General features: G+C 41.7%; 2 protein-coding genes across 3 annotated transcripts in view; one reads left to right on the forward strand and one right to left on the reverse strand.

Moving 5' to 3' along the window:
• The window catches only part of epc1b (enhancer of polycomb homolog 1 b), a gene marked incomplete at its 5' end in the record, with an annotated part of 53956 nt that extends 48361 nt beyond the window's left edge, over positions 1-5595 (forward strand). For both annotated transcript variants that reach the window (XM_080726512.1, XM_080726511.1), the window contains 4 exons: positions 2407-2525; positions 3251-3392; positions 4303-4693; positions 5354-5595. In XM_080726512.1, coding sequence (XP_080582638.1) covers positions 2407-2525; positions 3251-3392; positions 4303-4693; positions 5354-5426 — 725 coding nt within the window. In that variant the 3' untranslated portion in view covers positions 5427-5595. The remainder of the gene's footprint in view (positions 1-2406; positions 2526-3250; positions 3393-4302; positions 4694-5353) is intronic.
• A 7619-nt stretch (positions 5596-13214) lies between these two features.
• On the reverse strand, positions 13215-14000 carry LOC308285387 (nicotinamide/nicotinic acid mononucleotide adenylyltransferase 1-like; the record flags this gene model as incomplete). Its single annotated transcript, XM_080726122.1, has 1 exon — positions 13215-14000. One exon carries the CDS (start codon positions 13998-14000, stop codon positions 13215-13217), a length of 786 nt encoding a protein of 261 aa, XP_080582248.1.
• Between the last annotated feature and the right edge of the window lie 468 nt (positions 14001-14468).

The raw sequence follows: 14468 nt of genomic DNA on the forward strand, positions 1-14468 counted from the left end.
ATGTCGGTTGATTTGTGATTGGTTAACTGAAGATTCAGGATTTGCTCGGCATGTTTATTAACCACATAAACCCTGTATAGCCTACTTAATTGATATGGGTCTATTCTGGGATCTATTCTAAGCTCTCCCCTTTTTTCCTCTATGCTCCTAATCTCCGATAGAAATGGCAGATCTACAAGCTTATTTATGTCGCATTGCATTGTGAGCTTCTAGATGTCCTTCTTTTTTTTTTTTTTGCCAAATGTTCACCCCAGATTTGGAAGGCTAAGGTTCTTGTGATTAAATAAAAACATGAATCTGTAGCTGACTCAATAAGTTTATCCTGTAGGCTTGTCAGTAATTCACAGTCTGTAAAACCTTTTAAGTTTCGGTTGCCATGATGATGCCAGCAGCACTTATTAATGTGACTCACTAGTATGAAACCATCGCTGAGATTAATGAGTACGGACTACATTTGAACACGTTCGTACTTTATTTAGAGTGGAGGAGGAATTGAGTAGAACCAAAAACGAGCACACTCCGTCTATATAAATGCAATTTGCCGGGTACACGGCACACACAATCTCAATAAGAAAATGACAGCCTCACGTAGAGGAAGGCGTGACGCTGAAACGTGTCCGCGTATCCCGCCCGTGCCTTAATGAATTAAAAGTACCAGATGGACTTCAGAGTGCTAGTGGCTGCTATTTTCTTATAGTGAGGCACTGGGTACAATCTGAAAGGGATTTAGATAGAAATGTGTGTAGGGGCGTGCCGCCCTAATTTGTAACGTGTCATAATTCTAACATGCATGTTGGCTCTTGATTGGTAAATGCAATCATGACGAAAAGAAAAGTCACCTTGAGTATCTTTGGTCTACAAATATTTTCTTTAATGTTGCTGAGCTAAAATCTACATAGTTGTCTGCACATATCTGTTCTTAGTTACATTGTTTTAACACGCTAATGCATACATATTTTACATATTGGCCAATATTGTGTTCGGTCAGCTGTCATTCAGTTACAGTGCATTCTAAATTAGGTTTCTACAACATTATGTACAACTCCATAAAACAAACTTGCCATCTTAGGTTAGGTGTAATCAATGTATTTTCTGATGGAATTCACTCAACGCTCAAACTGGTACATCTGTTAATAATTAAATTCCTTATGTTTGATACGGTATCTCACATCCATGGTATGAAAACAATGTAAAACAGTTGCTTGAGTGAAATATAATTGTTTTAATCTGAAAACGAAGTGGTTGATGATAGCAGACATGCGAAGGTCCTTTGTCTGAAAATATTACATGTGTAGGTAAAAGGATCTCTTGGTAAAAGAGTGAAACGTGAAAAACGTTACCATCGTGCAGGTTCTCTTTATTCTCAACTTCAATGTTCTAAGTAGTGTGTATTAGAGACGGAGGCAGGTACACAGGTAACTGAACAATGAAAAGGAAAGGCTATCTGTTAAGGACAGAACCTCCTTATGAATAACATCAAATATCAACATCTTCTATAATCAAAACTCATACACTTCTAGCAGTGTTTCAAGCATGATTTGGTTCTGCAAGTGCTCCCAGAGCTGCTGTTAGTTGTATCCTTCTGGATTTATCCAACACATCGAATGCTGCTTACCGCAACAAAATGTGTAATAACTGGCACATTAAAGGCAAAAGGTGGCTTTGTATCCTTCATGCAACCCAACTACAATTTTGACGTAAATGCAATGCAAGCCTTCCCCCTTTTTTAAAATAAATGAAAGGCCTGCAATCCAAGCCTTCCCCTTCTAATGTGAATGTTTTTCTCTGACAACATAGCTGATAAAGAGAACTCTGAAACGACAAGAAGGCAGTGGAAAACATTTCCAGAAGAAAAAAAACAGATGACTTATTTGGATGCTGCGGTCTTTCTGTAATAAGGCTGCCACATACTTTGTGTGAATACAGTTTCTGTGTTCAAGTCATGTCCACAACAACGTTAGACCTGTTAACGAAAATCATTTGCATGTTTGAAGGAGAAGACCAAAAAAAAATGGCGTATTTCAGCTGTATCAATCGAGAATATCTATAGTTAAGTGACAGGCTAGCTCTCCCTGTCTCTCCAGCGCTTTAATAAACAGAAAATACATTTTCAAGTGGGTTTTCAGGAGAAAAACCCACTAGAATATCCGGTGTTCCAGTTCCAATGTTGTCTGCCCGTTTCTTTGTCTTCAATTCAAATTCAGCTGTTTATCCTGCATCGTGTGAGTTCTCTCTTGATTAGATCAAATTGGTATCCCGACATGGCGACTCCTGTTACTGAACGAACACTCCATAGCAATGAGAAACAAACAACGATATGGAGATGAGAAGTTTTTGCTCGAAATCAACGACCGCCATACTGACTTAAATGAATATCTGAGTTGATCATATGTGTGTGTGTCCCAGTTGTCACAGCAGAACAATACCAGCAGCATCAGGATCAGCTGGCCCAGATGCAGAGACAACAGCTGGAACAGATTCAGCAGCAACTCACAGCCAGCAGCAACACTGCCAACAGCACACAGGTCAGGCCCAAGGCACGCACGCACGCACACACACACACACACACACACACACACACACACACACACACACACACACACACACACACACACACACACACACACACACCTCTTTCTTTGCTACACTCTCTCCACACTCATCTGCTGCATAGTTATTTTTTTATTTTTTATTTTTTTCTGATGTGTTAGTGAGCGATGCACCAAATGTCCGCCTCTCTCTCAACCTTCTCTGGAGTATCTCTCTAATCCACTGTTTCCCAAACAGTGGGTCGGGACCCATATTTGGGTCACGGACCAATTTGTATGGGTCGCAAGTAAATGTCCCTTAATGTTTTGTTTCCTACATTTTCTTTCGTTTTATTATTTTTTAAGAAAGATCACTTGATAAATACATTGGAAAAAGTCTAAGAAATCATCATACTATAATTGAAGCAGAGTCCCGTATTGCATGACGGGGGTTTCACAGCACATGGTTGGTTACGTTTAAGAAGTTGTGAAAATAGCTGATCTACAAGCTCGCAACGTGGCGCGAAGAACGTTGTGTGCTTGTAGATCTGCTATTTGCACTAGTAAACGTCTTAATTTCCCTTTTGGGTGACGACTTAAAATGTTTGGGAAACACTCTAGTCTGTCCTTTTACCTTCCCTCTCATCCTTTATCATCTTTAGTTTAGAAGACTAGGGTTGTGAGTCGTTGAGATTAAGGTCTCTGTTCCTCCCATGCTTCAGGGTCAGGTGACAAACACATTGGACCAGGCCAGCGCCCAGTATGCAGCGTCGGCCCTGGTGACCACCGATCAACTTCTGGCCATCAAGACCAAGGAGGAGCTGGGCCTGGGAGGAGGCGTCAACGGTATCCTGTCCCCCTCAGGTACCAGCACAGCTAGTACTGCTAGGACTTTGAATATATATTTTTTAAAGCAAACTTTTGTAACTCAAATCTCTGGTTCTGCGGGTCCCTGGAACAACATATTTTGAGATGGGTGTGGTCCACGGCCCAAATAGATATAATTTTGAGGGTCCACTGACACGAAAAGGTTTGAGAACCACCGATTTAGAAAAACGATTTAGAAGACATTGGGTCAAAATTATTCAAAGACTTGCACCAAATCTTCAATTTTTCAAAAAATAGCAGTTCTACAAGCTCGCAGCACTCTGCCGTGCTGTGAGCAGACAAGAAAACCTGTTGGGAAGCAAAGTAAAAATGTTGCTCTTAGCAATTCAGATTTGCATTTCAGTCTCTAAACACTTGGCTGAACTAGAGATTGAATACAAAATCCAAAGTTTTTAGAGTGGACATTCATATTGTCTCGTTGACATTTTCTTTTTATCACTATCCGTTTGGATCAGATTTGGATTTTGGGTAGTTCAAAACCGAAAAATTGCTTTAGATCTTCTATGATCACAGCATTCTATGATCTCAGCAAACATTGTCAATAAGAAATATTGGTTTGATGAATCAAATTAACACCTCGGTAGATGGTAGTCTTGCAACTCGACACGATCAGCTATGGCGTGAGATGTCCCGGATCCCAACGCCTGTGTTATTCTAGCCTGACATTAGCAGGACTGTTAACATGAATTCACTCAGAATGAATCCATGTTATCAGTCTGGCTAATGTCATCCTAGTGTTCTTAGCCAGGCTAGTGTTGTTCTGTCAAGACGTTGCTATCCCATGCCTCCTCATTTCTAACATCTTATCCTTCACTCCACCTCACAACCCTCCCCCAAAACAATTCACCCTGACCCCAACCCCCCCCCCCACCCATCTCTCACCCAGGTGTCTACAAGGGCTTGCACCTCCCGAGCACAGCGTCCCCATGTCCCAACACCACCCCCACCCCAGGTTTCCTCCACCCCAACACCGCCACCAGTAACAACAACAACGGCACCACCACGCACCCCACCTCCCACAACGCCACCCCCACTCAGGTCCTACTGGGAAACCCCACCTCCGCCACCACCACCACCAACAGCAGCAGCGGCGGCCTGCGTCTGGGCGTGCCCGCGGCCAAGCGCGCACACGCACCGCGCACGCTGAGCGCTGCCGTCTCCTCCTCGGCCCTGAAGCTGGCGGCGGCGGCGGCCGCTGCCGCCACGGCGACCGCCAACTGTCAGAAACCCAAGATGGCCTCCGCCGCCTCGGCCCCGCCCCTGGATATGGTGCCCAGGTGAGTGTGTGTGTGTGTGTGTGTGTGAGAGTGAAGCAAACAAGTCGGGGTGTGAGAGAGATTATCATTCGATGATCATGGATCTAGGGCTCTATCTATCAACTGTTTTCTTTGTGATTATTCTGTCAGTTACTTTATTTTTTATTTTTTGATTAATCAAGACAAATCGACATGAAAAAACTATTATACATTTTTTACATAATGGGCCATGTTTTATACTTGATCGTACAACACTGTCACACAAAATAGCAGATCTATAAGCTCACAGCTTGTAGATCATCTATTTTTGCTATTTAAAAAAAAGCGAAAAGAATTTCACTTCTGTCCTAAATCTATTATTAATTGATTACCAATAACTTTTTACAATCTAATGAATTGATTTGTTTAACTATTGTACCCCTACTTGCATGTTGCGTGCGTGTATGGTTCTTATTCTTCAGTACTTTGCATACTCACTAATTATTCCACAAGTACACTTTAACCAATAAATAAATCTGCAGCATTTATATCGCTCTTAACGACTGCTCTGAAAATGAAAATAGCGTCGACCTCACCGAGCCATTTATGAAGCCAAGAGTGGAATTGTTGTAAGTTAATAGCTCGTTAAGTCTCGAAGGATAATTGATTTGTTTTTTTCCCCCTCTCTATAATTGTCCCTAGGGAGAATCACGATCAAGACAAGCCAGCACTAAACAGTCTATCGGACAACACAGTGGCCATGGAAGTCACGTAGCACTATGTGTCCTTGCGTGTTTGTTTGTGTGTGTGTGTGTGTGTGTGTGTGTGTGTGTGTGTATGTTTGTTTGTTTGTATGTGTGTGTGACTGTGTGTGTGTGTGTTGGCACACTCGAAGCAGGGAGGAAAACATAACGTCGTTGTCGGGTGAAAACCTTGTATGTCCAAAACCGTTCGTTTTGCGTTTATCATTTAAAAAATGATTTAAACTAGTGAAAACAGCCGATCTACAAGCACACAACGCCTCGCACCGCGAGGCGTTGTGTGCTTGTAGATCTGCTGTTTTCACTACTTTTGTGCGGCGGCCTTGTATGATGAAGCAGGGCTTTGCTTTGCGAAAGAACGGACACATTTGAAACTTGGAGATACGAGGTTTCCAGCCGACAACGGCGATAACTTCCATTGTTTTTAGGTGCTATGCATCGTCTAGAGAGAGAGAGAGAGAGAAAAAATGAAAGCCGTGAATGCAAGCAGCGGGCGGAATGCGCTACGGCACGCTGTTTCCACGGCAACTGTTCTTGGGACTTAATTGCAATGCTCGTCTCGTACATTGTTTTTTTTTGCTTTTTTTGTTTGTTTCTCTTTTGTTTTTCATTTTCCTATTTGTTACTGTTAAAATGAGAGATCATCTGTAAATTATGAATATGGCAATTATATGTACAGTACTGCATATTTGTAATACCCCCCCCCCCTCCCCCTCTCTACTGTCCCCTCCCTTTATTCCCTGTTCTTGTAAATAACATTACTTGAATACAGAAATGTTCATTTGTGATGTTTTGCACTCGGGATATATGAAAAAGAAAGAAAAAGAAAAAAAGACGACAAAAGAAAATGAAATTAAAGAGACAAATCGACAAACTGCAACTGGTGCAAGTGTGAGGTTGTGAGAGTTGTCACCGCAAAACAAACACACACACAAACTAATGTGTCATCAACGTGCATGGTGCATAAACCTGCTGTTTGATCTATTTATTGTACAACACCCCCCACACACACCCCAAACCCCACAGTTTTAATCTTCTTTGCATCTTTCCGTTGGTTCCCTGTAGTCTTGTTTTCCAGGTATGAACTTAGTCCTTCAGTTGTTGTTGTTTGTACGTACGTTGCCAAGACCACCCGCGGAGGTTTCAAAGGCAATTTGTGTGAATGCTGCTCGTTTGTGGTCGTTCCTTAACGGTGTGTGTTGAATCAGTGGTGGCATGCATTTATACTTATCGCAGTGTATGTGTGGAATAAGTGGTAGGGCTGTCACGATTATGACATTTTGCATGACTATTAATTGTCACTCAAATAATTGCGATTAACGATTTAATTGCGTATTTGTCGTTGACAATTACATTCCTGTTTGGCTTTTAGGCTTTGAAGTTGCACATGGCAATCATGATGCATAACTTAATATACAAAGAAATTCCTGAGATATTTGACTATTTTATACTTCAGAAAAGAACATTGATAGTGGAAATATATTTCCACTACTTTTTGAAAGTGTTTGAAACTATATTAACATTTTTCATTATGCAAAATAATTGACATTAGACGAGTATGTAATAATTGTGACAGCCCTAATAAGTGGTGACATGCAATCCTACAGAGTAAGAAGGAAGTGAGTGTTCAGGTTTCCTGGTGTCTGTTTGTCAGTAGGTTCATCACTTCCCATCATGTTTTACCATTTATAATTTATATTCCAGAAACAAGTAACAAAGAAATGGAGATAAAACCATAATTTTTGCCCCAGCTGTCATTGCTCCTTCTAAGCACTGTTTTTATTTTGTTGATTAATGCTGCTTTTATGATTATTTTTACCACTATTGGACCTAACCTTATTTATTTATTGTATTCTGAAAAGAGTCCCCTATTCCCGATGATTTAGATTTGTTTTTATCTTCCCTGTTCGCCGTGATCTTACCATATGCTCCTCTTCATTCTTTTGTTACTTGACCTAAAATGTGGGAAAAGAGAGGCCATTAAGGAAGGAAAGGTCACTAACTTTCTCGACATGAGTCATCATTCCAGTTTATAAAGTAGTATAATAATATAAAGAAGGAAAAGTAATTGGGGAGGGGATGCCATGAGTAGAGATTAGACGATAATCGTTATTAGAGTTTATCGTGATTAAAAAACTCACAATAATCGTATCGTGAAGATTAAAATGTATCCTGAAATTATCCTCCGTCATGCACTGGGATCAATTCACCTATTTCCCAAGCTGCATATCCGGTACCATTTAAGCGCTCTATAAATGGTAAAACGGACCTGTAAATGACGTACTTGATACAGTCTTTCTTTCACTCTACCAAATTGTGAGCTTGTCGATCTGCTATTTTCTGGCAAATGTACCGCCCGTGACATTCTCATATCGTCCCATCGCTAACCATGAGCTATTCATTCTTTTCTTTACCATCCTTGTTGCCTCTAGAAGTCTCCAGAAGGCTATGAGGTCATGAACCACAAGTTATCGGGTGCCTTCTTTGGAAAATAAAATATATACAAGTATATATACTCAAATGAGCTCTCTTCTGTGAAGAGGTGGGTAAACTGGCTATTGAACAAGGCTACTTGTGCTTTCTCTTTGTATCTGAATGCCGTTCCAATGCCCTACCTCATGCTCCGTAGTTGTTGGCTTGTTCCACAAGCCACTGTTGGCTTGTGGATCTGTTATTTTTGACAAGCGACACCCTTGCTTATGGAGTATAAATTAAGCTTTAGTTAACTTTGTATTTTTCGTTTTGTAGAATCCCCCTCCCCCACACACATACACTTATACACAAATCACGGAGAATTCACACTAAACAAATAAAAACCCAGGGCATTATGTGTTTTGGACTAGCAAGTCTAGCATGTCTGGTTATTCTTTGGTTTATGTCAGTGGTTCCCAAACTTTTTCAGGTCGAGACCAAAAAGCGAAATCAGACGTTTACCTGGGACCCAAACTAGTGAAAACAGCAGATCTACAAGCTCACAACGTGTCGCTTTGCACCATGACGTGAGCTTGTAGATTGGCTATTTTCACTACTTCTTAGACATGGGTTTTCTAATTTATGAAATTCCTTAAAATGTTCTTAATTTCTTCGTAAAATGTATCAATCTTTTTTACATATATTTCTTTGATAATTAAAAAACTAAATGTAGGAAACAAAAGTACACATACAAATCTGTCTGCGACCCATAAATGTGTCCAGACCCACTGTTTGGGAACCAGTGCTTTATGTTCCTGTATCCGTGTTTTCTTTCCATGAAGGAAGAGTTTAATTGCATGGGGCCTTTGGCACTTCTCTCTGACTGTTGTCCATTGAAGGATCAGATGTACTCCTTCATCACAGGATCAAAGAGTTACTGTGTCTCCAGTCTACTGGACTGCAGGTAGTGATGCTGAATGATACCTTACAAAACTTTGCTTCAAGTTATTCAATCAATTCTTATTTACAGAGGATTCAACTATTGTGTTAAAACCAAAATGACAAAGGACTTAAGTTGCATAGATTTCGGACCATATACTATCAACCATCATAGTTATTACAGTATGTTATAATTTTGTAAGAATATGCCATCTATGGTGTGTCATATCAGCCATAAATTATACCCGTCCAACCCAAATTCGGACACAAGCGGCGAGGGAAGTTAGGGCATTCATTAATCTGTAGTGCCAAACAAGTTGTTCAGTAATGGACCATGACAAATAAATTGCATCAAAGGAATTAACAGTTGCTTTAAGATTACCTTTAATCTCAACCACAATAGAACAACCAGCAGCTAGAATGATGCAGACGTGTAGGCCTACTGCAGGAAATCCATCAAGTTCAACTTTCCTGGCAAAAAAACAAGGTATGTTACATTTAGTTTTAACATGTAAACGGAATTAAAAGCTACTCAAGTCTTAGTGCCCCAATATCACCATTTAGAGTCGACAATGCAATGCGAGGCAAGCAAATTGTTATTGTAATACATGGGCAAAAGCAGAAAGACTTGCATTTAGTATTAGATTTAGGTGAATAAATATGAATGTCTTCTAAATCCTTCTAAGGTTTATGAAAAAAGTGTTTCTATGATTGGTGGTTCTCAAACGTTTTAATGTCTAAAAGTGGCATGTATTTGTCCACGGACCCCCATCTCAAAATATGTTGTTCCGGGTACAACCCTTTGCTTTAAAATGTATAATATATTCAAAGATATGCACAAGGTTTCCAGACTTTTCAGAAATAGATCATAGTGCTGTACTCGGTGCTGCACTATAAGCTTGTATATCTGCTATTTTTGAATAGCTAAAAGTATAAAATAATGGTTAATATGGTTAAAATCTAAAATGACAATGATGCTTTCCAGGTCTAAATGGGTTAATACTTGGTATTAGTTGTATGACAGCATACATTAAGCATACATTTGTATTGTCACATATTGTACATGCACTGCTGAAAGTGCTGACATCTTTTTTGCACGCCCATCTGGAAAGATCAAATATCCCAGCAAAACCCTTGCACTCTTAACAAGGCAAGATGAAACTCATTTTACTTCAGTAGATTGCTGCATTGAAACATGAAGTCGACTCTCATTGCTTTCAGCATTGAACTGTTTATAATATCAGAAAATATACCCTTTGCTTGCCTAGAGGGGGAAATAAAAGCTTGATTGCCTAGAGGGGGAAATAAAAGCTTGAATTTATATTCAGCCTTTTTTACAGTTTTAAAAAAGCCAGTTAGGAATAGTTGTGAGGTAAACACATTAGGTGGGAGGAGGATAAGGGACAACATTTAAATGTTAATTTAGATTAGTCGAAAAGGGAAATTTGGTATAAGGGTGGAAAGTAATCGACTGGAACAGAGTTTTCTCCCAGCCAGGGAAACATTGCCTCTGCTCTGCTTGGTACCAGATCTTATTGGTATGTCACCACATAATTGCCTCTTCCGGGGAAAAACTGCTGGTGATGTCCAGTGAGAGTTGGAGGGATGACAGTTTATTGACATTCTCAGTTTTAATACGAATGGAACATGTCTGAGTAATGACTTCATCGCCTACACCTACTTCCTGTGGTCTGAAGTAAAGAGATAAGGGGAAAAAAAGGATGCTGTAGTAAAGTTTCACACTATGAATACTGTCAATAAAAACAGGTAAACAGTAGGATGGGTGTCAGTGTCTTTCATTGGAGACTTAACCACATAACTAGTTGTGTGTATGTATAGATTTAGATGAGAGCGAGAGAAGATTATGATTTGGGCTTTTCTGCCTTTATTGAGGGAGAGAGATGGGGAGAGACGCAGCAAAGGTCGTCTGGAACAGGACTCGAACCTGCGGCGCACTGACATCCATCAGAGCCTATATGTGGTGGTATGTGCCTGGACCGCTAGGCCAGCAGGTGAACCACCATAGGGTATTTTAAAACTATCTCTGAGCAGTGCTCCTGGTATGAGCTATGCTCCAACATCTGGCTTTGTCCGGGCTCTGAAGCGTGGCCTACATCAGGCTTACATCTTTGCACAAAGCGCTCAAAGTTTGTTGTACGCCCAGCATCACATTGGCCAAGCTTTGCAGGATGCTTTACGAAATTAACTCTAATAGCACCGCTCATTTCACACGATTTTTTTTTATTTTTTATTGACAATATAATGACGCATAAATGCAAGGTATGGGATACATGTTTCAAGATTTTGGACTACCTCCTCCACACAGACCTTCAGACTCCCACACCTTATCACCTGTATACTAGTGTACAGTCAGTGCTGCTGCAGCTGTTCATGCAAAAGCTTTCAAAATTAGTAATACTAACCAGCTCAAATCTGCACTTTTTCTTCAACAAGAAAGTGATGAAATGTCATTGAGTCATGGACGGCGAACACAAAAGGACCTTGCAGACAAAAGACGAGGACTCAGCCACAGTGTTGCTATAGCAGCATCATGACCTTGCACAGTGTGAAGCTGAGAACATTCTTCTTTTCATTGACTGAAACACTGCCTGGACGTAGAGTGTATCCATGCTGTGATGGGAAGTAAAGTATATTACTCGCGCCAGCAGAGCGCGCAAGTACTGCGTTCAGCTGTGTAGGTAGGTAGGTAGGTAGGTAGCCGTGTGTGTTTAAGCCTGTAGCCCAAGGGACTAGCATTTCTGGCAAAGTCATCATTAACAGCCAATGAGGGGCCAGGATTGCTGCATTTATAGTTATATAGTTTAGTTCAGTGGTTCTCAACCTGTGGGACGGGACTCCCAGGGGGGTCCCCAAATTATTTTGGGGTGTCCCCAGATGATTAACTTAATGTGCAACATTGTTTTCTCACTCAACAGTAAACAAACCAACATAAGGTTTAAGTATATAGAGAGTATATGCACATTTCTAAAGTGACAATTTAAGGACTTTTTAATACCTTTAGAATGACAAATTAAACATTGGCCAAATTGTCAAATATTTGAGGCAGAAATTGTGAAAATATGTTTTCTCAATAGAACTTTGAAAATAGCCAATCTACAAGCTAACAACGTGTCTCATGGTGACACATTCTGAGCTTGAAGATCTGCTATTTCAATATATATTGGTACATGTATACATTTGAAACCTGTGAAATGGCACATTATGCATAATGGGTACTTTTATTTTTTGTACTTTAACTATATTTGTTGCCAAAATGTTACTACCTTTACTCAGGCACATTTTGAATTCTGGACTTTTACTGTAGTAATCTACATTGCAGTATTCTAATCTAAGTAAACCACATGTTTACCACCACTTAATCTTATAGTAATCATGATAGTAATATCATTATAATGATTCAAATAGGGCCTAATATGTTTATTGTCAAAGTAGTCAATTATGCCATAAAGATAAGTGAAGCTGGGGATGAAATATTTAATAGAGGTGCCCTGAGCCCATAGTTTGAGAACCTTCTGATGCTGCAGCCTGTACAACAGATCTTTGTTTGTGCCCAGCCCTATGATAAAACACCTTTGTAAAATATACCGTTAGAAATTGAGTCAAAGAGTTGCAATTAGTGCCTCCAGAACACATTTATTTTAAATTGTGGTATAAAATATATATTTGGTTGTCAATACAGTGATTATATATACAATAATACAATATACAATGTATACAATAAAACAAACAGCATAATGGCAATTACGTATTGCTTTCACAGTAACAGTTAAAATAGCAGTTGCTGCTAATCAAGTTATTTCACTTGGATCATTGATCCTCTTCTCACGCTGCTCCAGGCGCTCAGAAGGTGACCAGAAGGTACGACGGTTCCTGCTGCTGGGAAAGCTGCCATTTCCATGGCATTTTGTGCTGTGGTCGTTGTACGATGGGAGCGCGAGCCCAACCTGGGGGGTGGGTTTCACTTTCTTGAGTAGCTCCACACTCCACAGCATGCTGGAACTTTGCTCATGGGTAGCATTCTATCTGAAAGTCAGTGTGAAAGGTGGGATGTTTAGTCCATGATGATGACAGTTATGATGAGGAGACATCTGTGTTAGCCTGGGCTGGCTTCCAATTTCGGGCTTTTGATCCGGTCGGGAGCGGAAGATCTCCTACGTTTTTCTGTAGTCCAAAACGGACTACACTTTGGCCGGAAACAACGACCGGAAACAGTTTTAACCCGTACTTGCGCATGCGCTAACTACATGGCTAACGACTTGCGCATGCGCTAACTGGGTTGAAACTGTTTCCGGTCGTTGTTTCCGGCCAAAGTGTAGTCCGTTTTGGACTACAGAAAAACGTAAGAGGTCTTCCTGTCTAGACCGGATCAAACGACCTGTTTAGTAAACGCAGACCAGGCTCTCTCTCGGGAGAAAGCCTGGTAGGCGAGGTTAATCTGTGTTTCTCCGCAGAGGCTCCAGGAGAACATCTGCGTTTTTCCGCTCGCTCTCGGCGCTGTACAGGTCGTTCTCCTGGATGTACCGAACCACAGGGTCGGGCAGCAGGTACCTGACGCTCTGTCCCCGCTGCAGCGCTCGCCGCACGTGAGTGGCCGAAATGTCGTTGGTCACCCATTCGCGGACCACGTGGATGTTCTTGCGATGCCTCCACAGAGCGTCCGACTGGTGGACGACCTTCTCGGCGTCCGCCCCGTGGCGGCTGATGCACACCACGCCGTAGAGGCCTAGGATTTCGGCCACGTCCTCCTCCGTCCATAGGTTTGGAACGCAGAAAGAGTCCAGGACGTCGGCCCCACACAGCAGCATCAGCCGAGGTGTAGGATCCTGGGGAGAAGGCTCCTTCCTGGCCCTCTTGTTCCTCCTCCTTTGCACCTCTTCGTCCTTCTGCCCGCCTGCCTGCAGTTCCTCGCTGTGATGCCGCGCTACTTTAACGGTCTCCGTCCACTCGGGCTGTAAGCTCTCCCAGGGATCTACTGTGATCCAGTCAGAGCCATCTACGGCCAGCTGGGCCATCAGCACACGGTGGTGAGCTTCGATCAGGCCCTTCTTCTTGTAGCCGTCGCCCACTGGAGATATGATGCCTTTCACCACCCTGTACCGGCCGGTGTCCTCCAGGTAGTCTTTGGCGAGCTCAAACATCCTCAGGTGCATGTTGGTCACGGGGTTGAACGAGCCACACGACAGCAGAACGACGTTGGTTAGACGTTGGGACTCCATTGACTTTAATTCTGTTTGTTCTATGTCTTTCTCTCGTATTGCTGCTCTATATACAGGCAGTGCTGTGACGTCACTGTCATGATCTGGTGTGGCGGTGGTGAGGACCCAAATGCAGAACTCAAAGTAAAGGCAGGAAACCACGAAGGACAGGTTAACAAAGACTTTACTTAACTTAAACCATAAACATAAGCACACAGAAAACAACACACACAACTGAGGAGCAGACAGTACAGATTGTCAATCAGGTACTCGCAGGAGGGGAGGGGGCGAGCAAAGTGTGGTAGAAACATGGGACGGGCAAGGGCCAGGCCCAGACTGTGACGTCACAGCGATACGGTCGATTCTGATTGGTCAATGACAGCGCTCTGACATCACAGTGACCTGTGTTTGTTTACGTTGCTATGGAAACAGTCTGCCTAGATTTGTTGATGTTGCTATGGGTGCATTATGCCTTTGTTTATACCCATT

Source organism: Nannobrachium achirus, assembly GCF_963921795.1.
Source record: "Nannobrachium achirus genome assembly, chromosome: 5".
Lineage (NCBI taxonomy): Eukaryota > Metazoa > Chordata > Actinopteri > Myctophiformes > Myctophidae > Nannobrachium > Nannobrachium achirus.